Source organism: Fusarium venenatum (genome assembly GCF_020744135.1).
Source record: "Fusarium venenatum strain MPI-CAGE-CH-0201 chromosome Unknown EDB82scaffold_1, whole genome shotgun sequence".
NCBI classification, from domain to species: Eukaryota; Fungi; Ascomycota; class Sordariomycetes; order Hypocreales; family Nectriaceae; genus Fusarium; species Fusarium venenatum.
In genome coordinates, this window is record NW_027072129.1 from 251,845 (window position 1) to 277,904 (window position 26,060).

The window sequence follows — 26,060 nt, forward strand, 5'->3', positions numbered from 1 at the left end:
TATTGCAATAACCTAATCGCCAGGGAGGTTGCTTTCTTAGTATTAATTCGCAAGGTGATATTGGCCTGAACTAATAATAAACGGCGGGATTAATTAACCTTTAGCGTTAATCGCTGGAATCGCAGTAATCTATTTACGGTTTCTAGGCTATACTGATTTCAGTCTTTCCTGCCTTTCTAAGCCTATAATTACCATTCCGGATTATATTAGGCCTATTATAAAGCCGGTCTCATTAAAGTTCCAGATATCACCTAATCGGATACTATACTTTGCAATTATATTCTATACAAGCCGAAACCAGCTACAAATAATATTCAGGTCTTTGCATTTAGCTCTCTAATAGTTATATCTCCGAAAGATATGCGTCTTTAGCTCTGGTTGTCGCTTAATGAAGTTATGAGCCTACCGCTTGCTAACGGGTAACGTATTGCGGTCGGCAAGTAGAGAATTAGCCATTTCTTCCATAAAACGCAGTCGCGAGGGAAATCCTCGCGAATCTAGGTCAAGAATAAACTGAACTATAGTCTGTTCTTCTAGATCAGATAGTCGCCGCGAGTTTAGGCCAGAATCACGTCGTGATTGAATGCCATTATGGCGGCAGCGTAAGGTCTCAAAGGGAACCTTATATATACCTGAGGCACATCGGAGACTAAGATTAGGGTTATTTTAAAGGGCCTGGAGGGCTAGAAGGATTCTACATTTATTTAAAGACTGTGACATATTGGGTTATTGATAATTATGTGATTAGATTGAAATGTTGTAAGGTGAGGGATTTTTGACCCACTCGCTTGTCTGACTCACTCGCTTATCAAGCACGTTATAGTAACTTAAGAGTTCTATTAAAAGAGCCTATGCAGGAGGGAAGCTTATATAATAACTAAGATCTTTAGGGCTTAATAAGCCGAAGGGCCTTGTGTAATATCTAACTATAGATATTACTATATATTAACCTGGATAGCTTTAAAGGAAAGCTAGCCTACTATTTTACTTAATTGCTATTAAGCTTAGCTAATTGATTTATTATAACTAGCTTAATATATCTCTATGCCTTAAAGAGGTTAAGCTAGGAAGTCTTAAGATATGATTTAATTAGTTAATAAATACCCTTGCATTATAATATAATAAATTAGTTAAAATAAAGGTATTAATTAACCTAGGCCTTCATGAATTTATCCTTATAGAGATCTAGCTAGGTCTCTATAATATAGCTAATCTGACTTATATAGTCAGGTAGATATTTCTTCTTAAATTCACTAAGCTTCTAATAGTATATATCTTTATTACTAGAGGCAATAAGATTATACTATAAGGAGTAGAACTCCTTTTACTTCTCTTGCCCTTTATAATCTTTTAAATACTTTATAAATATATTTATATAATGCTATAGTACTGCCTTATTAATATGCTATAAGCATAGTAATAATATTAACTAAGGAAAGGTAAATGCTATAGCATTTATATAGGCAAGGCACCAGTCTATAAGTATTATAGAAGGAAGGTTTATAGTTATAGCCTTATAAAGAGACTATAACTATATAAGAACCTATTAATAGTTAACTTCTTCCTTACTACTAAGGAATATAAATGCAATATAGAAAGACTATTAATAAGTATTAATACTAATAGTATTAAGGAGTAGTATATTATATTTATTAGTCTTATATATATAATCTAGTATTAGCACTTTAAGATAGGATTTAAGGTATTTAAGAGACTTTAAATATATAAATAATATTACTATAACTTTATTATTATTAAGGCATATTTAATTCTAGAAGCCCTTAGATTTAAGCTATATTATAAGGGTATATATATTACTTTAACCTTAAATAAGCTTCTGCTTACTTTATATAATGCAGTTATAGATATCCTTCTATATAGTAAGTATTCTAGTTATATTCCTTAGATATAATTATAATAGTTATAATTCCCAAGGGATAAACTAGTCCGTTCTAAGTTTATATTAGCAGAGTCGTAGGGCGTGTAATACTAAGCGGTTGCGAAGTGTTATATCTCTTAATAGTAAATAAAGCAGGTAAGGTATATTTAGGTAAAGATATTTTATTAATAGCTATTAAGCTAAGTATATTAATTAATGCTAAGTAAATATATATATACTTAAGAGATCCTTAAGGGATTACTTAATTCTAGGGATTGCAGTAATCCTAGATTATAGGTACTCTTAGAGTATAATAATCCTATATAAGCGTAATCTACTTATAATTAGTCTAGTAAACTCGGGAAATAAGTTTATAATTAAGTAGATTAAGTTATATAAAATTTATAGAGTATATATAATATAATCGCTAGGGTTATAATATAATCTCTTCTCTCTATTAAGTCTTATCCTTAAGATCTGCATTTAATTATTTATCCTTATCTTAAAACTAGTAAGTCTTAACTTAGACTTATAAATATTTTTATTATATATTCCTATTAAAATATCTAGTTATATTATAAAGCGTATTAACTATAAGACTAAAGAGTATAAACTTCTTACTAAGGCTATTAAATTATTATATAAACTTATAGATATGCCTTATTCTTATTATTTTAAATATTAAAAGGATTATCTTATAACAGTAGATTCTTTATATTGCAGTAAGTATATTCGCTGTAATGTACATAATAAGCGAGTGAGCCAGACAAGCGAGTGAGCCACATATCCCAACCACCCAAATTAAATTCGCAATAACAATACCACAACCTATTTAATTAATTAAAATTAATTGCAATACTATTCCCTATTGACCTCAATTGACCCTTGACAGGTCCTTGCAGTATGCCCAGTCTTTCCGCAAATACTATATTGCCAAGGCTTTAATCCTTGTGACTTTCCTTAACCACCTCTTGAGGATTCAGCTATCACCTGCGCATTAATATCTATCTGATTAAGTGCTTATAATGCTTCTATTATAGTTAAAGCCCCTTCTTTCTATACTATAGTCCTTTTTCCCCTTCGGCGCCGCCCTACTGTCTTATTCTGCTATTTAAGTTATTAATTCCTTTTATATAGTAAGGCTATCTTATCCATAAGATTAGTTATTAACTTCTTAAAAAACTTAATAGCTTGAATTATTAACTCAGGGGAGCTGCTTTTGTGATTTCTAATCCTTCCTTGCAGATATTTAGAATGCAATTGGGCCTCTAGTACTGTCTTTAGGGTCCTTAAAGTCCAAGGGGTTAATGGTATTATAACCTTAACGGGAGGCATTAGAGTCTATAGCTATATATTAAGCTTTAAAATGACATTTTCTAGGTTAAAGGGAGCAAGCCTAGCTCCTCTAAAACCTCCCTTAATATTGCTTTCTATAATAGCAGCTTAGTAGGCGGTATAAAAGGCAGGAAAGAACTCGGTCTTAGTAATATGGGTTATAAAGCATCTGATTAGATGCTCTATTTCTTGACTATAGGCCTTTTTCAGCGGTCTAAAGCACCCTACATTAAGAGGCTAAAGTAGATAAAAGGCATAAGCAGGCATATATAGCGTAATAATCTTATTCTCCTTGCAATATCCCTTAAATTTAACGGAGTAGTGACTTTTATGACTATTAAGGATTAAAAGTCAATAGCGACTATTCATCTATTTAGCTATAGCCCAATTAAAGTGCTTTAGCTACTTAAGACCTAGGTTATTATTAGTCTATCTATTTTCGCTTAATGCAATAACCTAATCGCCGGGAAGGTTGCATTCTTTATACCAAGTAGCAAGGTAATCTTTGCCTGCACTAATAATAAACGGCGGGATTAATTAACCTTTGGCATTAATCCCCTTAATTATAGTAATCTATTCGCGGTTTCCAGGCTATACCTGCTTTAGTCTTCCTTGCCTATAGGAGCTTATAATAACTATTCTAGGCTTAATTATACCCATTATAAAGCCAGTCTTATTAAAGTTCCAGATATTATCTAATTAGATACTATATCTTGCGATTATATTCTCTATAAGCCGAAACCAGCTATAAATAATAGTTAGATTTTTGCATTTAGCTCTCTAATAGTTATATCTGCGAAATTAATATATATTTAGCTCTGGTTATTACTTAATAAAGTTATAAGCCTATCGCTTGCCGACGGGTAGCGCATTGCAGTTAGCATATAAAGAATTCGCAATATCTTCTATATATAATAGTTGCAAGGGAAATCCTCGCGAATCTAGGTCAAGGAGGTATTAGACTATTGTATCCTCTTCCTGATTAGAAAATAACCGTGACTTATTGAGAGTATTATACTTTATAAGAGTGCCTTGCCGACGGCGACCTAAGGTATAACGGTTAATATTATAGATTATTGCCGCCCATCGGATTGCAAGTTTTAGGTTATCTTAAAGGGCCTAAAGTGCAAGAAAGATTCTAGCTTCATTTAAAGACTGTTACATATTTATTGGTTGAGAAATAGCTGGTTGAATTCTGATGTTATAAGGTGAGGGATTTTTGGCTCACTCGCTTGACTGGCTCACTCGCTTATCACGCACGTTAATTACTTAACGTACATCACAAGCGAGTGTCCCAAAAATCCCTCAACCTACACCATCACTATTCAATTAGATATTTCTCAACCACCCATAATGCCACGATCTTCAAATGAAGCTAGGATCAATCTTGCCCTTCAGGCCCTTCAGAATGACCTAAAACTTACAATCCGACGGGCAGCATCTATCTATACCGTTAACTACCGTACATTAGCTCGCCGCCGGCAAGGCATTCTTTTAACGCATAATACTCTTATAAAATCACGAAAATTGTCCAATCAGGAAGAACAAACAATAATATAATTCCTTCTTAACCTAGATTTGCGAGGGTTTCCCTCGCGACTATTATATGTGGAAGATATTGCAAATTCCCTACTTGCCAATTGCGACTTACTACTTGTTGGCAAGAACTGGGCTTATAACTTTATTAAGCGACAACCAGACCTAAAGACATGTCGGTTTCGCAGATATAACTATCAGAGAGCTAAATGCGAAGATCCGACTATTATTTATGGCTGGTTTCGGCTTATAGAGAATATAATCGCGAAATACAGTATCCGATCAGATAATATCTAGAACTTTAATAAGACCGGCTTTATAATAGGCATGATTAAGCCCAGAATAGTTATTATAAGCTCCTATAGGCAAGGAAGACTAAAGCAAGTACAGCCTGGAAATCGTGAATAGATTACTGTAATCGAGGGGATTAATGCCGAAGGTTAATCGATCCCGCCGTTTATTATTAGTGCAGGTAAAGATCACCTTGCTACTTGGTATAAAGAATGCGACCTCCCTGGCGATTAGGTTATTGCATTAAGTGAAAATGGATAGACTAATAATAACCTGGGTCTCGAGTGGCTAAAGCACTTTGATCGGGCTACAGCTAAACGGACGAATAGTCGCTATCGACTCTTAATCCTTAATAGTCATGAAAGTCACTACTCCGTCGAATTCGAGGGATATTGCAAGGAGAACAAGATTATCACGCTCTGTATACCTGCTCATGCCTCTCATCTACTTTAACCTCTTGATGTAGGGTGCTTTAGGCCGCTGAAAAAGGCCTATGGTCGAGAAATAGAGCATCTAATCAGATGCTTCATATCGCATATCACTAAGACCGAGTTCTTTCCTGCCTTTTATGCCGCCCACTAAGCTACTATTACAGAAAGCAATATCAAGGGAGGTTTTAGAGGAGCTAGGCTTTCTCCCTTTGACCCAGAAAATGTCATCTTAAAGCTTGATATACAGCTACGGACTCCAACGCCTCCTATTGAGGTTATAATACCATTGACCCCTTGGACTTCAAGGACCCTAAAGACAGTAGCAGAGGCCTAATTGCATTCTAAATATCTGCAAGGAAGGATCAGAAATCATAAAAGCAGCTCCCCTGAGTCAATAATCCAAGCTGTTAAGTCTTTTGAGAAGTCAACAACTAATCTTATGGATAAGATAGCCTTACTATATAAGAGGAATTAAGAACTTGAACAGCAGAATAAGACAGTAGGGCAGCGCCGAAGGGGAAAAAGGACTATAATACAGAAAGAAGGGGCTTTAACTATAACGGAAGCATCACAAGCACTTGATCAGATAGATATTGATGCGCAGGTGACAGCTGAATCCTCAAGAGGTGGTCAAGGAAGGTCACAAGGATCAAAGCCTCGGCAATATAGTATTTGCGGAAAGACCGGGCATACTGCAAGGACCTGTCAAGGGTCAATTGAGGTCAATAGGGAATAGTATAGCAATTAATTTTAATTGATCAGATAGGTTGTAGTGTTTTTATTTCTCTTTCGAGTCTTTAGGTGTAGATTGGTGGGACACTCGCTTGTGTGGGACACTAGCTTGTGATGTACGTTATATAATAGCACTTAGGTAATTTCTTTATGTTACGATCCCAGCGGTTACGTCACGTGTACCCCACAATTTTCCTCCAACCAACGCTAAGCTCACCCACACCAGAGTGAGCCTCACCAAGCTCACTCAGGCATGCGTGAAACCTACCCTGTAGCTCACCGCTGACATCGTGAGCCTTTCTTCAAGGCTCACCACTGTACAAGTGACCCTTCATGTATATATACACTCCTTTAGCACTAGATAGGACTTAGCTCACCAGCTATCAATAAAACATCTTTACCTGAATACGCCTTACCCGCTCTATTCACTATTAAGAGACGTGACACTCCGCTATGCTCAGTATCACAACGCCCTACGTATCTGCCAACATAAACCTAGTACGGACTAGTTTATCCCTTGGGAATCACAACCGTCACACTTCCTTAGTCTAATCTTAAATACTTCTTCCTATCCTATATTAGTAACCTATTTACTTCTAATTAAGGCATTAGTTATATTTAGCCTTGCTATAATACTAGGGCAGCTTTATAGCTTTACGGTACTGTCAGTTAGTCTTTAATGCCCCCTGAGGTTATGCGGTATATTATGCTTCTCGATCTACAGGCCCAGGTTAGCGGTGTACCATGCGTGTTATCCCATGCACCCATGCAACCGGGTGCCTTTCTGAGAAGTCTTAGAGTGATTTCCAGCATTGTTTTGGCGGATTCCTCACCATTGCTCCACATCATCACCGCACGATGCAATGCATTTTCACCGTCTTTGTCTTTGGTATTGGGGTCTGCGCCTGAGTTGAGGAGGTCAAAGACTACCGAACTATTTGCCTTCTCTGCAGCGATGTGTGGTGGTGTGCGTCCATGATTTTCCTTGACATCAATGCTTTTCATGTCAGCACCTTCCATGGCTTGAACAAGCCCGATAATGATTCCATGACGGACTTCGTTATCGCAATCCTCGGACTCAACCACATAATGTAATGCAAATTTGTCCTTCCCTTCTTTGTCCTTCTCTTGGAATGTCTCCGAATAGTTTCTGAGTAACAAATGTCCAGTCTCTTTCTGTTCATCATCCTTTTCATCAAGGTAGGGCAAGATTGAGTTGCCGAGAGTATCAAGGGCACTTGGGTTGAACTTGAACTTTCCGCTCTCGAGTAATGCGGTGCAGCACGAATATTGGCCCTGGAAAATCGCAAGGTGGACTGGACTCCGTTTCCAGGCATCTTCTTTGGAATCTAAGTCAAAAAAGAATGAGAGTTTGGAGAAAACGTCAAGGCACTTCTCATGCCCTCCCGCAATAGCAAGATGAACTGGGGTCATACCATCCAGGCCTGTCGATTTTAGCGTTGATCGGACGTCATCTTCTAACATGGTTATGAGAAACATCTTCAAGAACTCCGAGTTTCCCGTCAAGGAGGCTATATGTACTGGGCCTCTCCCAAGATTGTCCAGCCACAAGTTCCCTGGGCGTTTTCGGTCTGAAAGGGCAGCGTTGCCGACACTGTTGCGCCCTACAACTTTCAAGTCTCGACAAGCTGCAGCGTAGTGTAAGGCTGTCCATCCGAAAATGTCTCTCGTTTCCAATTGTTTCCCTAAACTTCAGTCATTAATATGCAAATTACCTGAAGACAATTCATATCTTGCAATTCTCTTAAATCAAGCTGTTGGTCATTGTAAATGTCTTGGTGCAATTTGTTGAATCTGATATATTCCATGAAAGCTTCTTTTTCCAGGGTCTTGGGTTTGAGTGACCACATCTCCGCCGACGTCTTCTCCTGAGATCTCTTCTTGAGTTTCAGAAAGAATCTCGCGCGTTCTTGTAACTCGTAGAATAACCACAATTTCTTGATAACTATGGGAAAAGCCTCTGAAATGTGGGTTAGCAAGTCTTGGAAACCGTCATCCGGTTGCTGTCTCGAAAGCCCAGAGTTTATATCTGAAGCTTCGAACTCTGTACCAGAATCTTCAGTTGTATCACTTTCTGATTGATTCGACTCTTTGTCACTATCTGTAGGTTTTCCACGTCGAGAGTACGTTTCGTCCAGGGCCATTATGTAAACATAGTCCAGTGCATACACCACCGTTGCCAAAGCGAGCGAGTCTTCTAAATGACAGCTAGGGCTCTTCGGTACGGACATCAGGAGAACATAATACCTAGGAGCTACCTTTGACTATCCTTTTCGCTCTGTTAACCTAGGTAGGTCGAACCGAAAGGTTGCGTCGTTTGGCAAACGGTCTTTGATACTCAAACCAGGTATAATACAGAGAAGAACATCGTCAAACGTCCCGAGGTCTTCTTTCTCGGCATGAAGGACAAACTTTTTGAGCTTTTTATGGCTCAGTTTTCGACCTATTCCGGACTTGTTTGATGATAGATCCAACTTTCTCGGTGGTTGAACACTAACAGCTTCGTGGACATTCACTGAACCTTGATCAAGGAAGTTCTTTGGTAAACGATCAACGATTGTCCACATAAAATGAATGAAGAGATGCTGCATCGCAATGGTAACCGTGGCGGCTGTAGAATGCTGTACAAGAAGCTTCTGAGCTCCCTCAGTACCGGCGGGCCCAGTGTAGCCAATCACTATCTTGACGTTTTTGTGCTTTGAGCTGTCGTAGGTGTATGGCATAATCACAGACTTTTTCTGTTCGGAACTCGAAAGTTGTGAACTGGATTTGTTGGTTACAGTTGAGCCTCTTAACTGAAAGCTTGTTGTCCTGCTTGTTCCGGGTTGAGGACTTGGCTTGGCCTCTGGAACTTGTTTTTCGACTTCTACTTCTGATATGCCTGGATTACCTACCCACCAGTTGATGTCACGCTGTAGGACACCGTTGTCGTACTTGCGTCCCAGTATTCTGCAGTACTCGACTCCCAAGGCAACACCAGCCTCCGATCTTTGCCATTCTGTATCCCTGTCTTTCTTGGATTGTGTCGTGTTGTTCGCCTCAAGATTAGCCATCCAGATTGATAGAATTGCCCCAACTTGGCCAGCATTGATGTTCCGTCCTGTGTACGCCTTGGTCGCCCTGATAATATTCAACTCCACAACCCCAGACTTATCACTTGAGCTTTTAAAAGGAATTTTCCAGGTAATTGTATCCTCACCGGACAATCCATCTGGCGCAAACTCATCAAGAAAATACTCAATAGAGCGAACTAACATCAGCGCTGGCTTAAATGCCTTTGTCTCCCATTCGCAGAGATCTCCCAACCGCCTCCGAACCGACATAACTTTCTGAGCCTCCCTGTCCGGAGCTTCTCCGACTTTATTCTCCAGATACTCGGTCTCTCTGGTACGACTCAGCACTTTGTGGCTGTTCTACTTGGAAAATGCGACATCAAACTCAACAGTGCCCGGAAAATCGAAGGGGTAGATAATTTCCTTGCCATGTTTCGTAATATCAACTCTCCATGATAAAACCTGCTGCAGTGATTTGGAGTTCTTTTCAAGGGATACAAGCGTGCAGCATTTGGTCTCCACTAGTTGGATGGCTAGATAGTCAAGTTCATACTCTGATAGAGCCCCGCAATACTGGGTATCTTCCCCAAGTCGCCGCCTGATCAACGCCCGTATCATGGCCATGACGATGATAGCCCCGAGATGTGCAACAGCGACAGGTCAAGGGAGACCTCTTAAACCTATGAACTGAATCGTAAATCCAGCACTACCGGCGAGGAGTGCAGTGACTGCCCGAATATCGCGATTCCATGAGAGCTTTGCATCAACCTTTTTCATCGACACGTTTTTTTCCTGTAGAAAAGTTCTTTGCGTTTTAATATTTGACTTCTCTTGGTATCCGGGCTCATTCGGGTCATTTGTGCTCTTGTTCTTGTAGTCGACATCTTATTTTCGGCTCGACGTCGAGATAAAGTCTTTATCTTGGGCGTATATGACATAGTAGCCAAATTCCTGGTCGCTGACTCGCGGTTTCCCCTGCACCCAGAATAAACTCATGTGCTTTGCTTTTGTAGCTGGTGGGTCATTTGAAAACCATTTGTACTCCTTCGTACTCCTTTCAATAGCGACAGAGCAAGTAAGCATGCCGACAAAGAGCAGAACAGAGCCACCAATATAGTAAGAGTGACCCCAAGGTTGTTGGTCAAAACCATCCATCCGATAGAGTATCACACCAGCTATCACAAGAAGAGACGCCCTGCAGGATGATTGCTATGATAGCAGCTAAATGAAGTTCAACACTTCTTCGTTCCGCCGTGATTCTCTTAGCTGCGATGTTTAACTGGAGGTTGGGATATTGTAGGGATTCCCAATAGTTCAATGGAATGTCTTCACTGGGTGTACCATCTTCGACTTCATTTTTCCGAATTGTGGATCGAACTTTGTCTGGTTTGAAGCAATTAATGAAACGTGCATCAAGTTCGTCGCGGTAATCTGCAAGATACATGTAAACTCTTGACACAGAACTGCAATTACATAGCTCCAATAGTTACCTTCTTTTCTAATAACTTCTTTGCCTTCTTCTGTCGCAGACTTCAAGGTGTGTATGCCAAGGGTTTCCCTGTCATTCTTCTTATCCGCATTGAAAGTGTGTGGGAAAACAATAAACTGAGCAATCTTTGACTGCCCCATGGTTCTCACAATACCCTTTCCATTGAACAACTCTCCCATTTCGGCAGACGTAGAAGACATATACTCTATTTCGGCAGCAGCTTTATTCTCGCGGGCGCGGCCTGTGAAGGCTTTAAGGACCGGGCGACCTTCAACACGAATTGCACCCGCGATAGCTGTCATGATCCCCAATGGGACACAGGCAAAAATGAGATGGTCGTACCAACTGAATGTTTCACTCAGAAATTGACGAGCAAACTGTTCACCGAATAAAGCAAGAACACCGAAAAAGCAAGTTAGATCACGACATGAAGGCCGCAGGTCAATTCAGTTAGGCGAATGAGTAGCATGATAACTTACGGGCCAAGATCGGAGAAGACATTCACGAGAAAATCAGTATCGTCATCGTCAGCAAGTGGAAAATCTAAGTTTTTTACCCCGGTCATCATACAGGCCCATTGCACAGTTTCGATGTTAAATTTTCAGGCAGGAATGTGTATGGAGTAAGCTGTTATGAGACGATCAATATTGGTTTCCTCGCAGCGGCTGAAAAGCAGGCCCTGGGGGAAAGTCCTATGAATGCCTGATTTATGGGGTTGTCAGCTTTTTTACAGACTCATTCGCTGATCTTTACTGGGTAAATTGACAGCCAAGGAGGTACAGCGTCTGAGGCCCGGTTGATACCCAAAAGCAATATTCGGACAAAATGAAATACCTCGTTGAGAAAGGTGAATGAAGGCCCCAGAATCGTATAACCAAGAACGGTTTCACGATAGTTCTCAGTTCAATATTCCCGCTTTGAACTTATTCATATTGCAAATCATTTATGATCTCCACGGCTCGCAGATAGATCCCAGGTCAGCTGGATGATTGGCGGCGGGCCGTATTTCTCTTCACCCGAAACACCATCTCATATCCATAAGCGCGCGCCAATAATGTACAGCTTTCGAAAAACACCTGCTTGTGCGCAAAGAAGTGGCTAAAGACAAGAGTTGCGTAGTAAAAATCACGATATCCACAATATGAAGGTCTAGTGCGCTGATGGCGTGTTATTGAACTACAATTTGCTAAACTGTGAGAGTGGAGAGAGTATAATTGATTGAAGTTCACAGTTGAAAGAACGAAGACCGAAGGAATTATGTGATCATGTGATCATGCACGTGGAAGCCTTTACGCCTAGCAATCACCAAATCACGGCTCTAGACAAATTAGGCAGCACTCTCATGTCTGATCGCAATAGCATTTACTTGATATACGCTTAAATTAGTCCTAATAATTAAATACATGATTTTAAGATAACTATATCCTGTACTTATCAGTACTTGAAACCACCCATCCTCTCTCTCAAAACACCCTCAGGATCAGCTTCAAGCTGAAGCGCCTTGAACTTAGCATAGTTCTTGTAAGTTCCCGTGACATTCTGATCAGACATGGCATCATTCATAAACAGAGGGAGGTAAGCATCAGCAGGCTCTCCTTGTTCCGCCAGCCACTCAGGTACCTTCTCCTCAATCCAGGCTGTCAAATCCTTGGAGAACTGACGAACCATGTCATCGAATCTCTTCTCAACCCAAGCACACTGGATCTCGAGAAGAACGCGATCAGGATCACTTGCAGTGAAGCCGATAGCGTTTCCACCCCGCTCCTCGGTGTGCTTACCGATGGCGGCGGGCAAGGGCTGGAAGTCGACTGAGCATTGAGAGGCAAGACCTCGGAGACGCTTGAAGTAGTCTGATGTGATCTCTTTCATCTTGTTGGTGATTTGAGCGTAGACAGTTGAGTCTTTGGGGAAATAGGGGATAGTGGCAGTCTGTCTGTGTTAGTTGTGACTCGTGAGAAATTGAGCGTGTTGCTTACTCTGAAAGAAATTCGTGAGTTCAGAAGAGAAACTCCGGCTCCGTTGGACTTGAGCTAATCGTTTGTTAGTAACAATACTTTTTAAAGTATGAATAGTAATGGTCTTACCAGTTCAGGATATGACTGAGTCTTGGTGGTGGAAAGGGTAGACTTGATCTTCAGGAAGTCGGCAAAAGGACCGGTGGTCGGGGGCTTCTCGCCGTCATAGAAATAGAACATCAGGTTGGTTCTGCTACCACCAGTGAGGATGAGGCTTGTAGTAATGATGGCGGCCTTGGGGTCCTTGTTGCTGTATGGGATGAACCTGTGCATGACTTCGTAGAGTTCATCGGTCTTGGAATCATCGTATGTACGAATACCACCCCAGACCTTTCCAATTGGATAGGCCTTGACAGTAAATTGTGTGACGATTCCTGCAAAACGTTAGATATAGTAGTCAAATGATATATGTTTGAGACTCACCAAACTGGCTGCCACTTCCCCTCAATGCCACGGCAAGTTCGGGTTGCTTCTCAGCATCGATGTTGACGATTGTTCCGTTGGCGTTGACCATTTCCCAAGCAACGACGTTCTGTCATATTGTTAGCTGAGTCACAATGAGATTAGAAGGGGGTCATACATCAGCTGCCAAACCATACTGAGCACTCAAGAATGAGATACCACCTTGAGTAAGAAGACCGCCGACACCGACTAAGCCTAGACGACCTCCAACAATAGCAACGCCATCTTTGTTAAGTTCGGAGATGACATCGTTCCACTCTCCACCAGGCTTGACATATGCAACCTTCTTCTCGGCATCATACACCGCACCAACCATCTCACTCAAAGAGATGAGAACTCCATCACCAGCTGTGGCATGGGTGGGGTTCGGGTCATGACCACCACTCTTAGCAGCGAACTTGACATCGGGGTACTTCTGGAGGATTGTGACGGCGGTGGACACATCAGACGCTGACTTGGCAGTGACTACACAAGCAGGCTTGATCTCGCGCAAGGCTGTGGACCAGTAACCTGTGGTCTCGGAGTTGAAGTTGATGGTATAGGGGAAAGAAACGACTTTAGGAAGGTTCTTTGAGATCTCCTCGCATGCCTTGGTGGTTGAGGCACTGGGTGCCGCGAGGGCAGGGACAGCAAAGAGGGAGGATAGGAGAAGGCGATTCAGATACATCTTGATGCGATGAGGAGGTACAATGTCTGATTCATCGGGAACCCATAAGAGGAGTGTCGGCTGCCTTATATACATACGAATCGCAATCACATAATGGTAAATTGGACGAAGCCGACGATGGTGTACAACACGGGCCACAATGCAACTCGCCTACAGCCGTTAGTTTTTTTGGCCTGACACTCGTATTGAGCATTGGTCATGAAAGTTCATTGCATTGTGGGTCAGAGCCTAACATTAACCAACGGTCGCGTGGAGGGAAGCGAGTTTGTTTCTAGTACTCTATTCATTCAACTGTCGACATTGTTGTGCTGCATTACACAGCGATTCGCGACCAGAGGGAGACGCAGGCTTGACACGATAATCTACATACCGTGTCGTTCAGTATTTTCTATTATTCAGTTTTCCACGAGCATTTAAAGTCAGTGACTCTATTCAATTGAGTGAAGAATCTCAAGCATCGATCATGAAATAAACTCTTGTTTTCCCCACAGCTGTCACGATTTGCTGTCCACGTTGGGAGATCTTCAGCTCATCTTCCCTAGTCCCTGCATCGGCATACACGAGCCAGGGGTCTGACCAATGAGCTAGGATGTTTCACGCTCAACGAGTCATGTGCAGCCTCTAGCCATTAAACGAAGAGGGATAGATTGCGAGTTGCTTTGTCCACCATTTGATCACGGCTTATCACTTTCGTTTGTCAATGCGATCTACATGACAAGAAATCTAAAACGAATAGCTCAGGTAGACATCACTCCAGCTCTGGGCTAAGAATAGAGTGACAAGTGTGACAGCGAGTTATAGTTTAATGAGGTGGGACCGAGCGGGACGGTGAATTATGATGAACATGTTCTGATGTTTCGACGCGACGTGGGGTACGTAAACGACATGAAAAAAGCAACGTCAACGTTTCAGTCGTTTTCAGCTCGGGCCGCAATCGGCAAAGACAAGTTTACTGATATGGCGATCCTTGCGGATGTCCACTGTAGGGTAACATCCGGCTTCTCGGGCCTGAAGAATTGTCCGTCGCGCTGGGAATGAAAGAGACAGAATTGGTAAATTAGCTAATGCTACTTATATGAGATCCTTTGAGTCAATCATTTCGATACCCGAAGCTTTACTACTTCATTCTCGGTTGTGTGTTATTCTCAAGTTTGCTTGGTAACCTCCATCGGACGTGGAATAAGTCGTGGCTTCAAAGTGCAAGACAAATGGCTTCAAAGCTCACAGCCACCAAATACCCTGGAGCTTAGGGCCAACTTTCCTAGCTAGTCGTCTATCAACAGACAACACGAGTCAACGGACAGAAAATCCGATCGCTCTCATGACTACCTCAAATGGAATTGCCATATTATATCCACAGCCTTATTTGTGTTGTATGGCCCGAGGCAACTGCAAACAGCTGGAATGCTGAGACAGATATGATGTCTCACATGGGGAATGAAACTAAGCGGCAGGCAAACCAGGATCCGGCGTCAGCCGCCATGCGCCACCTAACTTTCCTCAAATCAAAACGATCGATAGCGCTCAGATCTACCAAATAAATTAAGGTACAGTCTGGGTTATGTTAAATCCGGGAGTCTAGACCAGTGATGAGATGCCATCGCGAACCTTATCTCAGCCCGTGTGTGCCACAGATACCAGGAGATTTGCCCTTGCTCCCTTAAAAGTCTGGGACGTGGGATCTTTAGCAGGTTACTAAATTTCTCCCTTTGCTCCTTGAAAAACTTCCACATGCCCTGCACGCAAAAAGGGAAGCGCTATGAGAGGACTGACTCTATGGCCGATACTTGTCATTGTCATTTCTCTGTGTGACTCGGTTCATGCTAAAGATTACAGATTGGAAGATGCTCCCAAGTGTGCCGTGAGTCTACCAGTCGCATCAAATGAGTCGCTTTTCTAACGTCACCAGATCAATTGCCTCGACAAGTCCCTCGAAAAACCGATATTTTCCGACGCCAATATAAAACGATTGTGCAACGTGACGACGATTAGCGACGAAGTTCTTGCATGTGTCAGAGAGGATTGCAACGTGAAGGATCTTTTGGGTAAGGATAGTCATAGTCAAGACGCGATGCATTTGGTTGTCGCAGGGGTGCAAAGCTAACGACGCGTCGCGTTCAGAATACTTGAGAACAGAGCACGTAGCTTGCAATAGACCAGACATCGACAACGACCACAACATCAGAGCGATAAACTTTTTTATTCTTGGAGCGATACTCGTCTCGGTTGGTATAAGGATATCGACAAAGTTCTACCGATTTACGAAATGGGGTACGGATGATTATTTAATTATCCCTGCAGCTGTGAGTGGGACTCTTTCGCTGATATGGTGGGCCACTAGCTTATCGAAACATCCAGATTCTAACAGCTGTACAAACGATATGCATGATACTTAGTAAGTTCCGATTTATATCTGGATATCCATACTCTTAGATAACTGACACAATGGTCCCTCAGTGACATGGGTCGGCCTCGGACACGACATCTGGACAATAAGCGAAGAAAGAACAACCCGATTCTTCATAGTAAGATCACCAATATTTAATTGCGCAGTCGATACTAAATGATGCAGTATCTTCTTGTCGTCGAATTTACATACGTTCTCAGCCTATGTCTGATCAAAGTTTCGATCCTCTTCTTTTTCCTCCGCATTTTTCCAGACCCGACATTTATCAAAATCATCAGATGGACGATCGGGTTTACCATTCTCACTACAACAATTATTCTAGTCCTCGCATGCCTCCAGAGCGCCCCTACTGAGCCGTCGCAAGAGGGCTGGGACGGCACTGCGAATTCAGGACCGCATCTGAATATTCAAGCCTTGATTCTTTCTCATGCCGGTATTAATGTTGCATTGGACGTCTGGATGTTCGTTCTTCCGTTAACGCAGCTGTATAACCTTGGGTTAAAGGCGAGAAAGAAGATTGGAATCATGCTCATATTTAGCGTGGGAATATTGTAAGTTTTAATCCGTTACTGCTTGAGTGAACTAACGAGTATTAGTCTCATCGCAGTTAGCTGCATCCGTATACCGCATATGCTAGATTTCAACAAAACCCTGAACGCGACATGTAAGATCCCCCACTTGAATCCGATTCCTGGAACTTGAACCTGACACGACAATCCATAAAGCCGATGCGCAGGGTATCATTATATGGTCCAATATCGAAACCGGCGTCGGTATTCTTGTTGCTTGCATGCCTCATACCCAGCCACTTCTACTTGCCGCCAAAACGAAGATACGATGGCTGAATCTTTTACCGAGTACGTCCAGCAGTGCAGAAGGGATATTCGTTGAGAGGTCATTAGTTCCGATCAAAATGACAGTGATCGATGGAACCGCTTCTACGAGACCAGATGACCTGGTTCTGTATGACAGAGGGGGTTTATTAAGCGCCGACAGACCAGCGAGTGCGAAGAAGGCTCGTCATAGATCAGATGGATTGGAGACGGTCTAGCAACAAAGAATTGTATATAGGTTGCAATAATTGATCAAATCTTTCTTCATGTCTTGCTTGAAGATTGACACTCTGTACCTATGGCAGTAGTTCACCTATAGTACTACCCGACGCGGCTTAATAAACACCCGATCCGGGTTTCTAGTCAACGATGAAACTGCCTTGGGAGTCGCGACATCCGCTGGCAATGGCAAAAGCTCAAATGTCCAAGTGATAAGAGTGAAAAAGATCTTCATCTCGAGATACGCCAACCTCTTACCAAAGCAACCGCGAGGGCCTAGGCCAAATGCTTGGATAGGGAAGGCTTGGGAGTCAAACACAACTTCCTCTTTGCCAGCTTCAGTCATTGCAGACTTGAGCCATCTCTCAGGTATAAAGGAAGGGAAGTCGTATTTTTGTTCAACGGACTGCTCTGGCTTCCTCGCTCGGACCCATTCACTACTGCGCGACTCATCGTATTGTATAGGTGGTGCGAGTACACTTGGTCCGTTGGAAAGAAAAGCGATGGTTGTTCCTTTTGGAATACGGGCTCCGAGTATTTGTGTGTCGACTTGAACTTCTCGCAAGCACATACCAAGAGGGTACGAGAGTCGTAGTGTCTCTTCCACGACGGCATCGAGATATGGTACGCGTGTCTGTATTATTTCGGTTAGAGTGGGAAGGCGTTTCTCTGCTTTGGCTTGCCGATGGGCTTCTTGAAGGACCTTTCGCAATTCGGACTGTGCTCTTTGGTCTGCGCTGAGATAACTTATGCCCCATCGTATCGCGGAAGATGTAGTTTCATGGCCACCGATCAGATATGTCATGAGCTACAAGACATGTCAGCCTGACCTATTCCCTTGATACATAAAGACATTGGTACTTACCTCACTGGTGATAGTCTGAGAGTGGTAGTCAGGTTTCCTCCCTTCTTTCCTTGCCGCAGCTTCCTCTCGGGCCGATATCTCATCCAACGCGCACTTCATCGCTTCCCCGTTCTGGCGCCGTTTGATGCCATTGGTAATCTCGCGGCGTTGTAGTTTTCGAGTAAGGGCGGTGGCATTGCGCATTTTGGATGACAAATTGCGATACAAAAAGTGAAAGAATGGAGGAGAGGGTGTTTTTACAACTTTTGCGATGCTTTCCGATAAGGTAGTCATGGCACTTAACTCTTCACTGAGAGGCACCTCTTTGAATGAGATTTCACAGTCATTTTCACTCAAAGACTCTGTACTGAGTTGCTCGATTTCTTTTACCAGTTGCGTCTCCTGTGTGTCGATACCGAAAGAGGCGCAGACGATGATATCTAGAGCGGCATTGTGAATATCTCTCGCCGCCGCGAAGAACTTTCCATCTGCATGGTCAGCTTTCAAATTCCACAATTCAACAAGACGTGAGAATTTGTCATAGATTTCTGGTGCTGACACCTGGATGCACATAAGCGTAAGCCTCGCTGCAGTCATCAATCATTCTTACCTCTGACAAAAAAGTCGGCGTCATCAAATTCCTGACAAGCTCCTTATTTTTCTTGAATTGCGGATTGTGACTCTCGAGTGTGATTTGTGAACCGGGAACAACACAAGCGAAAATAGACGTGCTTGCGCTACCTCTGTCAAACTCTTTCAATCGATGGGTGCAAACCTCGGCTGCTTCATAGTGATCAGCGACAACAACCCAGGGTTTGCCCATAGGACGAATGAAGGTTTGGAAAAGTGGTGATTGATGTTTGACGGCTTGTGTCGCGAGCCAATCGGTCAAGCTACCATAGGCACGGACATCGGGCAGATCGCCAAAGATTCGCTTGGTGGCTGCGACGTTGTACGGGATTCCTTCCAGGGGACGAGGTAGTATAGATCGGTAGATGGTGTAGATGACGCCGACCAATAGAAGTCCACCGGCTAGAACTCGAGTAGACGTTGAGTCGATGGTATCAAAAATTAAAAGCGCCATATTGTGCCAATATTTGTGAGCATATACCGGCCTCGTTGAAGATGTGGAAAAGCACTGTATTTAAAAACAAGCCCCGTTCAACATTCTGCACAGCTACCCTTTTTTGGTTAGATTGTTCAACGAATTCGCTGCAGTTCATGCCACAAAATGCAGCCTCAAAAGCGCGTCTCCAATCAAATAGTCTATTTCGCGAGGTCGGTATGACAGTTGGGGCTTGACTGATTACCTATTAAAATCTGAGGTAAGATTGCCAAGGCTAAAAAGCAATAATTTGTGAAACATGAGCAAATTGATGCTGTTGACTCAGTCAGCGGTGAGCTGATGAATTTATGATGATGAGACGTGTCAATTGGGTCTGTTCTTCAGGCTTTTGCTTGACCTGTCTGATCAGTCTTGTAATTTGGCAGATATCAGCGATGGGTCATGTTTGAACGAACTGAGACAAGCCCTTGGTTACACAAAGACGACTCAGGGGCCCTGCAGACCAAATTATTCCATGACGCTGCCGAGCCTGGCCTGGACATTAACTTCTGCCCACTTATTATTGGCCCGTGAAAATAGCAAATTGTGTTTCACAGAACATGAGTCCACTCGATGCCGAATTTGAAATCTTATCTATCGTCTATTCACACAAGTCGTTGATCGCCAAACTAGGGCTTATACACATCATCCAGAGAAGCCCATTTCGATATCGTAATCCACTTGCGTGTCTCGGGGTCCTTTGCCCTCCTGTTTCCGACGTCCCATTTCCCTCTCTTGACAGGTAAATTGAAGAAACAATGAGGAGCACCGCCACTCAACTGAACATCTTTGTATTCAGGCTCTCGAGGATCATTAAAGGCGCACTCAACTGCACTGTTGATGACCATCTCCATGTTGACACCGTATTTGTCCATCGCCTTGTCCATCCAGTCTTTGGTGGGACGTCCCGGCTCATGATGACAAGGCTCCATATCACTTCCCGTGATTTCGCAGTTGGTGTCAGGCCAAGCGCTTCCTGGAGGATTCTTTGGTAGAGAGAGAAGTTCGACGCACTTGCCGCCTTCAAAGTCAGGTTTCCAGATGGCAGTCTTGTAAGCTTCACGTCGCTTGTTGCAGTGTTCTTCACTGACAGGCTCTCCATATCGACTGTCCCAGACGGTAATGAAGCTATTCTTGCGTGTGATTGCTTGCATGACTAGACGTTGTTCCTGTACTAGAGTTAGCATGGTAAGAACCAAGAAACGGAATTACTTACAACAAAGGAGCTGGATCGCTTGATAATCTCATCCAGTTGTGACCCCATCGCATCGTCGTTTCCAAAGAGCCATTTCCCTTCGTCAAAAAACATGGCAGCTTGGTTTACCGTTCCGGACTTTCGAGTCAAGGTAGACTCTGGAAGATTCCTCTGGTCTCCATAGCCAAGGGCATCCTTCAATATGTCCTGGATGGAGTTGGACAAACCTGAGAAATAAGCAGACATGATCTCGTTGAGATCAACCATACCATCAGGCTTTTGTGGTGCCTTCTGGGCAAATAAACCAACCACACCGAATAAGCCACTGGCGAATCCGAAAAGACCACCATTTGGTATGCCGTATGCACTGGCAAAAGAGAGCGAAGTTGACAATTGTGACCATATGTTGGTGTATATCTCGGGCGGCGCTGCAAAGTCCTCCTTGATTATGTCCAGTCTGAGACTAGCATTGATAGCAGAGTTTTGAACAAGCTCTTCGTGGATTTTGCCAAAAACTCCGTGTAACGTCTCGACTTGTTTGAGAACCCAGTATGCTCGGGCATTTCCATATCCATCTCTTGGACCGTCTGGATGTTGAGGATTAATCTTTTCTATTCTCAAGTTAGTCACTGGCGGCACAAATACTTTCTTCTCTATTAATGCTCACGTATAAGCTTATCTAATAACGTCAGTATAATGTCTGCGAGTTGAAGAGGTATTTGCACTTACAGCAAACTTCGCTTGCGACGTGACAGGTACCTGAACCAGGCTGAGCGCAATTTGGCATCTCGCCATCCGCTTTAAACACAATCTGCTTGAGCTTCTCGAACCAGCCTCTACCGGTACCGGCTTCAAATTTGTGTTCTTTGTTTGGGTCATCGGGGTTGTTTCGTGAAATGAATGTGTCAAGCTCATAGTCAGCCGCGGTGCCATACCAGAGTTTTGCGTTTTCTTCAGCGCTATCGCCGAAGGTGGACTGACACATCAACACTGGGTCGGTCTGGTTGAATACCACCGGAGTTTCATCGTTGCGCTTGGCATCACCTCTGTGAATGGTCAAAAAGTCATCAGGGATTGTGTACGCAAAGGCATGATTGACCAGCGTCAACGAAAGCAAGTAGCGAAGAAACATGGCTGAGATGGCCAACTTAGTAGTGACTGCTCTTTGAGATTGCTGTCTTCAACAATTTAGTGGCAGTTTAGAAGCTTTTATGCATTTAATAACTGATCAGCTGTATAAGAAGCTCTTGAGCATCGCAGTATTGATTATTCCCCGGATTGTTGACTTAGCCTCAACGAGCTGAATGTGTCCCCAGAGCCTTATTTGCTTTGACCAGGTTAAATGCATTCCCATTCGCTGATCATCCCCCCTGCGCGTCTATTGCAACCCTCTCAGTGGATAAAGATAGGTCCAGTGCCACATGCGACAAGACACACAGCCTAGGGTCTTGCAATTGCGACCCTGGCTCAGTTCAGCCAACACACATGTGGAAGTGCTTCGCCCCATTTGCCTGCATATTAAGGACAGACATAAAGCGGGATCATAAACAAGAGCGCGACATGGCCTGATTGGAACATGCATAGGGTTGAGATAAGGCTGGCGCTTAAGAATTTCTACGGAAACAAGGTTATTTGCTAAGCCACCATGCAATACATGTTGAGTGCACAACAAGTAAACTGCATTGCGCTTACCTGATCTATTTCCGTGCAATTTAATGAACCACCACCAAGTATCCCCCTTATGGTTCTCCGTGAGTGAGCTGAATGGGATGATATTAAGTGTATCGTCGTTCACCATTGTTCAAGAAGTGAATTTATGAAAGTGCTACAGCATTTACTCACTGGGGTAGATTTTTATAAGAATAATATTATATAAAAAAAGCCCCAGCTATCTGATCTCAATGGGTTGAAAGTTGCAATCTTTCCCTTCGAACCACTCCCCGTGCATCAGCCCATCAACATAAGCCTCGCCTACAGATGTAAACTGGTTTGCGCTCATCTGACGAAGAATGAACGGTGTCCGCCCCCCGGCAAAGATTACTACACGGTCCTTCGGCCTCGCCTCCTTTGATGATATCGCCATGTAGCCTAGTTCTGTTCTCAACAGACACCGTCCCCTTATGTATCGCACCAATAAAAAGTGAAACCATGCTTCTGCTGCCTCCATCTCCTGACTTTGGCCCACAGGTTCCTTGCTACTGCTTATTAATTCAGAGATCGAAGAAAGCTCATCAGATGAATCCGCGTCTAGTAGTTCTTTGAAAATATTGCATAGGTCCGTATGCTTCTCAATGGAGTCCTCACGCTTGTGTTGGACTACCCATTGGCATATGACTTTCCGCAAAATGGGTTCGGCTGTTTCTGGGTAATTGCTCTTTTTGCAATATTCTGATGTCAAGGTTTTCCAGAATGCCTCGATACAACTTTCTCCACTAGGACAAGTAGAACAGAGCCTCGAAACTATCATCAGCCATGATCCGATAGTATAGTCGTTGTAAATACGTCAGGGGCCTTCTTCTGGCAGGTATTCTTCCACTTCAGCAATTGTGTCAATGATCAAAACATTGACCTTTAGTATGCCCACTGGTGAATCATAGATAACAGCTTGACAACCTCCCGAAGCAATGTATCGTTTATCGTAGATTCGACTGGAAACCATCTGCACATGGAAAGCCGGAACCCAAGACGAAAGATCCGCAGGTCGTTCATGCTTATTTTTCATAACCATTGGATCTGGTTTCCATCGGCATGGAGAAGTTTTCTGCCCATCTCAATGAATACTTCTTTGATTGACTTCGAATAGTCTGCAGTTAATCCTTCTAAAGGCTTCGACACATTCAACAATGCAAATGCTTTGTCTCTCCCGTCAGACACAGCGAAGTCCCAAGTGAGAAGAAACAGAGGAAGGAGGCTGAATTGACCGTACAGAGTATTGACGATGTTTTCCCCGAAACAATACTCCCTTGCGTCTCTTGCCTCTCGAGAGTCGGGGGTACTTCGAATTCTGATAGCGAAAAGCGTCAAGATTTGTGCACCAGGTCTAGCCTTTCCAAATGTTGATGGAGGCCCACCGTCACATAGAAGATCATTCGATATTCTCACGCCGGAAAACAAGAACGGGAGCCTGAATGTACTCGGCCACTCGGAATGGAATGGACCACGAATCGTATCGATTTCTCTGGCAAGTGATACTTCTTGGATCACCCATATTCGTGAAAACTAGGTACGGGTAAATAAGTTTTTAACAGGTTGCATATCCGCAACTGACATGGCGACATTATGAGGCCTATCATTCATGTCAAGGATTTTTCCCATCTAGATGATCACAATACCTTCATAATAGTTACGGTAACTACTAGCAGGAATTATCCATGACTGGAGGATCGCCTGGGGAATATTTGACAAGCAATTGAAAGCCACATTAGTCGTATTATCTTCTTCTCACAGCCACGCCATAACACATCGCGCCGACCCATAGATCTGCGACATAATTGCAACTTGGCTATTGCGCTCAGCACTGTCATTTTGGTTGATACATATAGCATCGATCCAGAGAATACTCCTCTCTCCAGAGGTACTTCTCTCCCAGACGTAGACGGTTCTAAATGACATTTGTCCCTACATTGGGCTAACCAATTACGTAGGATCTCGCAAGTCTCTTCCCACTGGCAGCGTTTATTTGCAATACAACAGGCTAAAGGGTTGCGATTCGTATCATCCAGGGTGGTTGGCTGTGCTCCTGGTAAAAGAAGAGCCCTTACAATTTCTGGTTACCCATTCTCGGCTGCCTAATACTAGGTTCCATCGAGCTGAATAAATATCATGAGTACTGCAGCGTTGCTATTGATTATCAGCAGATTATCAACAAGCTGCACTCAATCGACCTACCCAGCGGTTGCAGCCAAAGCCTCAAATGACCTGGTGGTCATGATCAATGACACCACAACCAGGAATGCTGAGATAAACACAATAATAACAATCAGTTTCGCGCGAAAACTTGACGTTGCTTGAAGGACCCAGATAGGCGTTATAAGCATGACAACACCCACAACAACAATTATTGCCGATAAAAACCCATTCATTCGCTTGACAGAATAGTAATGAAGATGGTTGGCATCGTAGTTAGGGACATCATCTTCTCTATGCCGCCAAAATGCTAATATCCGAAGTCGAAGGGAGCTATCGAGCAGCCGCCGTAAAGGTGTTTTGTCTTTAGGTACTACGCAAATGAGATCTTCATCATGTTCAAGGTACTTTTGTTCTTCTTTAGCAATGGCACGGTAATCATGATTAATATGGCAGTTTCTAATGCTCTTCCACGTCGTATCTGAAGGTCCTATCATTTATATCTTTGGCGTTTTTATCGTTAAACCACGCGTCAATAGCCTTAAGCTCTTACTCTAGTTCAGATATCTTGTCTTGTAATGCGAGTACTATACGAATGTTCAGGACATCGAACCTTCTGAGGACATAGAAATCGTTGTATGATGCGATAAACTCTGAATATCTATTAATCCCAATGTACTTCCACGGTTTTCGCTGGATCACCTCAACGGTCGGCTTCGCATTATCAGTGTTAGTAGACGTCCTCAAACCATCGTTCCTCGATTAAGTATTTTTCATGCTCGTTGGTAATGCTTTGCGACTTGGCGATTCTTTTAATGCCATTGCGAGAAGTTGTTGTGTCGTGACTGTGATAGAGTAAACAGAGCTGTGAAGATGATGAGATGGTGATGCTCGTTGAATTGGCCGCGGGGCTTGCCTATGTAGCAGCTGAGGCCTCTAGGCTGTATGCCACAAGCGTTAGACAATTGGAAGCTCTTGATTATAATGTGATCGGTTGATGTATGCTTCGCCTTGTGAAAAGGGGCAGAGCTAGTGTAATACCAGCCACTGCTCTCCTTCTTTATATGCCAGTTTTATACCCTCGTTATCCTTATTCTAGCTATTCTTACTTTGCGGGTTGGGCTATTTCTGAATGCACTGGGTTCTATTACCGCCTATCCGAGATGTCTGGTGACTATGTCCGCTTTATTTACGCACTGCCGCAGCCAGCGGATAATTGGCGTGTTTCCCTAGGGGAGTATATAGACTTTGGCAGTATGACGATCCTCTTTAATAGAGCCGGTGGATTATAGGTGTAATTACTAAAGGAACTGTGGATTGCGGAGATAGAGCATAGAGATGGATAGGCATATATCTGGCCTCTCCTGGGGTGCGCTATTGTCAACTTGGGCGACACGCTGGTTAAGTTCACGGCTGGAATGTTGAGGATCAATGTTCATCGTGTCATGTCTCCTCCAAAACAGGAGGCCTCCCTGACGCGGTACAGCCTGGTATGTTTTGTCAGGCCCGAGGATGCAGTATTTCTGAGGCCGATACAGGGTTCCGAAATGATTAAAGAGGCATTGCGGATATGGAAGGATGGTGAACAGGAAGATGCTGTTAACAGCAAGGACTGGATTCTGAGGAGGGGCCTGGGTAGCAAAACAGTCGGCCAGTGGGAAAAGAGCCGTGCCACCGAAGTCGTCTCAACAGAGCCGTAA

At 43.2% G+C, this 26,060-nt stretch overlaps 8 protein-coding genes across 8 annotated transcripts; 2 read left to right on the forward strand and 6 right to left on the reverse strand.

Moving 5' to 3' along the window:
* Positions 1 to 6,555: 6,555 nt before the first annotated feature.
* EDB82DRAFT_549126 (uncharacterized protein) lies at positions 6,556 to 9,902 on the reverse strand (the record flags this gene model as incomplete). The annotated part of the gene is made up of 6 exons (XM_065609543.1): positions 6,556 to 6,561; positions 6,606 to 6,625; positions 6,948 to 7,910; positions 7,949 to 8,472; positions 8,527 to 9,609; positions 9,643 to 9,902. The coding sequence occupies 6 exons, from the start codon at positions 9,900 to 9,902 to the stop codon at positions 6,556 to 6,558; spliced, it is 2,856 nt and encodes a 951-aa protein (XP_065465199.1).
* A 261-nt stretch (positions 9,903 to 10,163) lies between these two features.
* Positions 10,164 to 11,288, reverse strand: EDB82DRAFT_570054 (uncharacterized protein; the record flags this gene model as incomplete). The annotated part of the gene is made up of 3 exons (XM_065609897.1): positions 10,769 to 11,288; positions 10,451 to 10,709; positions 10,164 to 10,332 (listed from the first exon to the last, which is right to left on the reverse strand). Exons 1-3 carry the CDS (start codon positions 11,067 to 11,069, stop codon positions 10,164 to 10,166), a joined length of 729 nt encoding a protein of 242 aa, XP_065465200.1. The 5' UTR covers positions 11,070 to 11,288.
* An 837-nt stretch (positions 11,289 to 12,125) lies between these two features.
* EDB82DRAFT_482043 (uncharacterized protein) lies at positions 12,126 to 13,939 on the reverse strand. The gene is made up of 5 exons (XM_025732519.2): positions 13,363 to 13,939; positions 13,206 to 13,314; positions 12,852 to 13,156; positions 12,744 to 12,797; positions 12,126 to 12,696 (listed from the first exon to the last, which is right to left on the reverse strand). Exons 1-5 carry the CDS (start codon positions 13,909 to 13,911, stop codon positions 12,202 to 12,204), a joined length of 1,512 nt encoding a protein of 503 aa, XP_025591436.1. The 5' UTR covers positions 13,912 to 13,939; the 3' UTR covers positions 12,126 to 12,201.
* Positions 13,940 to 15,494: 1,555 nt separating this feature from the next.
* On the forward strand, positions 15,495 to 17,379 carry EDB82DRAFT_482048 (uncharacterized protein). The gene is made up of 7 exons (XM_065608179.1): positions 15,495 to 15,772; positions 15,821 to 15,956; positions 16,033 to 16,214; positions 16,270 to 16,306; positions 16,369 to 16,436; positions 16,484 to 16,869; positions 16,915 to 17,379. Exons 1-7 carry the CDS (start codon positions 15,671 to 15,673, stop codon positions 17,018 to 17,020), a joined length of 1,017 nt encoding a protein of 338 aa, XP_065465201.1. The 5' UTR covers positions 15,495 to 15,670; the 3' UTR covers positions 17,021 to 17,379.
* A 2-nt stretch (positions 17,380 to 17,381) lies between these two features.
* On the reverse strand, positions 17,382 to 19,351 carry EDB82DRAFT_570057 (cytochrome P450). The gene is made up of 3 exons (XM_025732517.2): positions 18,825 to 19,351; positions 18,236 to 18,775; positions 17,382 to 18,178 (listed from the first exon to the last, which is right to left on the reverse strand). Exons 1-3 carry the CDS (start codon positions 19,296 to 19,298, stop codon positions 17,465 to 17,467), a joined length of 1,728 nt encoding a protein of 575 aa, XP_025591434.1. The 5' UTR covers positions 19,299 to 19,351; the 3' UTR covers positions 17,382 to 17,464.
* Positions 19,352 to 19,948: 597 nt separating this feature from the next.
* EDB82DRAFT_469654 (uncharacterized protein) lies at positions 19,949 to 21,646 on the reverse strand (the record flags this gene model as incomplete). Its single annotated transcript, XM_025732516.1, has 4 exons — positions 19,949 to 20,488; positions 20,536 to 21,125; positions 21,182 to 21,193; positions 21,244 to 21,646. 4 exons carry the CDS (start codon positions 21,644 to 21,646, stop codon positions 19,949 to 19,951), a joined length of 1,545 nt encoding a protein of 514 aa, XP_025591433.1.
* A 2,758-nt stretch (positions 21,647 to 24,404) lies between these two features.
* Positions 24,405 to 24,830, reverse strand: EDB82DRAFT_407268 (uncharacterized protein; the record flags this gene model as incomplete). The annotated part of the gene is made up of 1 exon (XM_065607577.1): positions 24,405 to 24,830. A coding segment is annotated over one exon (426 nt), but the record flags the coding sequence as incomplete, so codon positions are not given.
* Positions 24,831 to 25,709: 879 nt separating this feature from the next.
* Positions 25,710 to 26,060, forward strand: EDB82DRAFT_422447 (uncharacterized protein; the record flags this gene model as incomplete). Its single annotated transcript, XM_065607615.1, has 1 exon — positions 25,710 to 26,060. A coding segment is annotated over one exon (351 nt), but the record flags the coding sequence as incomplete, so codon positions are not given.

Bases quoted from the DNA above. Each gene is read 5' to 3' on its own strand.
- EDB82DRAFT_570057 (XM_025732517.2), bottom strand. From the start codon at position 19,298: ATGGCGCTTTTAATTTTTGATACCATCGACTCAACGTCTACTCGAGTT. The intron at 18,776-18,824 runs GTAAGAATGATT...ATGTGCATCCAG, and splicing joins CGCCGACTTTTTTGTCAGAG to GTGTCAGCACCAGAAATCTA. The intron at 18,179-18,235 runs GTAAGTACCAAT...CATGTCTTGTAG, and splicing joins CTCAGACTATCACCAGTGAG to CTCATGACATATCTGATCGG.
- EDB82DRAFT_482048 (XM_065608179.1), top strand. From the start codon at position 15,671: ATGAGAGGACTGACTCTATGGCCGATACTTGTCATTGTCATTTCTCTG. The intron at 15,957-16,032 runs GTAAGGATAGTC...CGTCGCGTTCAG, and splicing joins CAACGTGAAGGATCTTTTGG to AATACTTGAGAACAGAGCAC. The intron at 16,437-16,483 runs GTAAGATCACCA...TAAATGATGCAG, and splicing joins GAACAACCCGATTCTTCATA to TATCTTCTTGTCGTCGAATT.
- EDB82DRAFT_482043 (XM_025732519.2), bottom strand. From the start codon at position 13,911: ATGTATCTGAATCGCCTTCTCCTATCCTCCCTCTTTGCTGTCCCTGCC. The intron at 12,798-12,851 runs GTAAGACCATTA...ACAAACGATTAG, and splicing joins CTCAGTCATATCCTGAACTG to CTCAAGTCCAACGGAGCCGG. The intron at 12,697-12,743 runs GTAAGCAACACG...TAACACAGACAG, and splicing joins ACTCACGAATTTCTTTCAGA to ACTGCCACTATCCCCTATTT.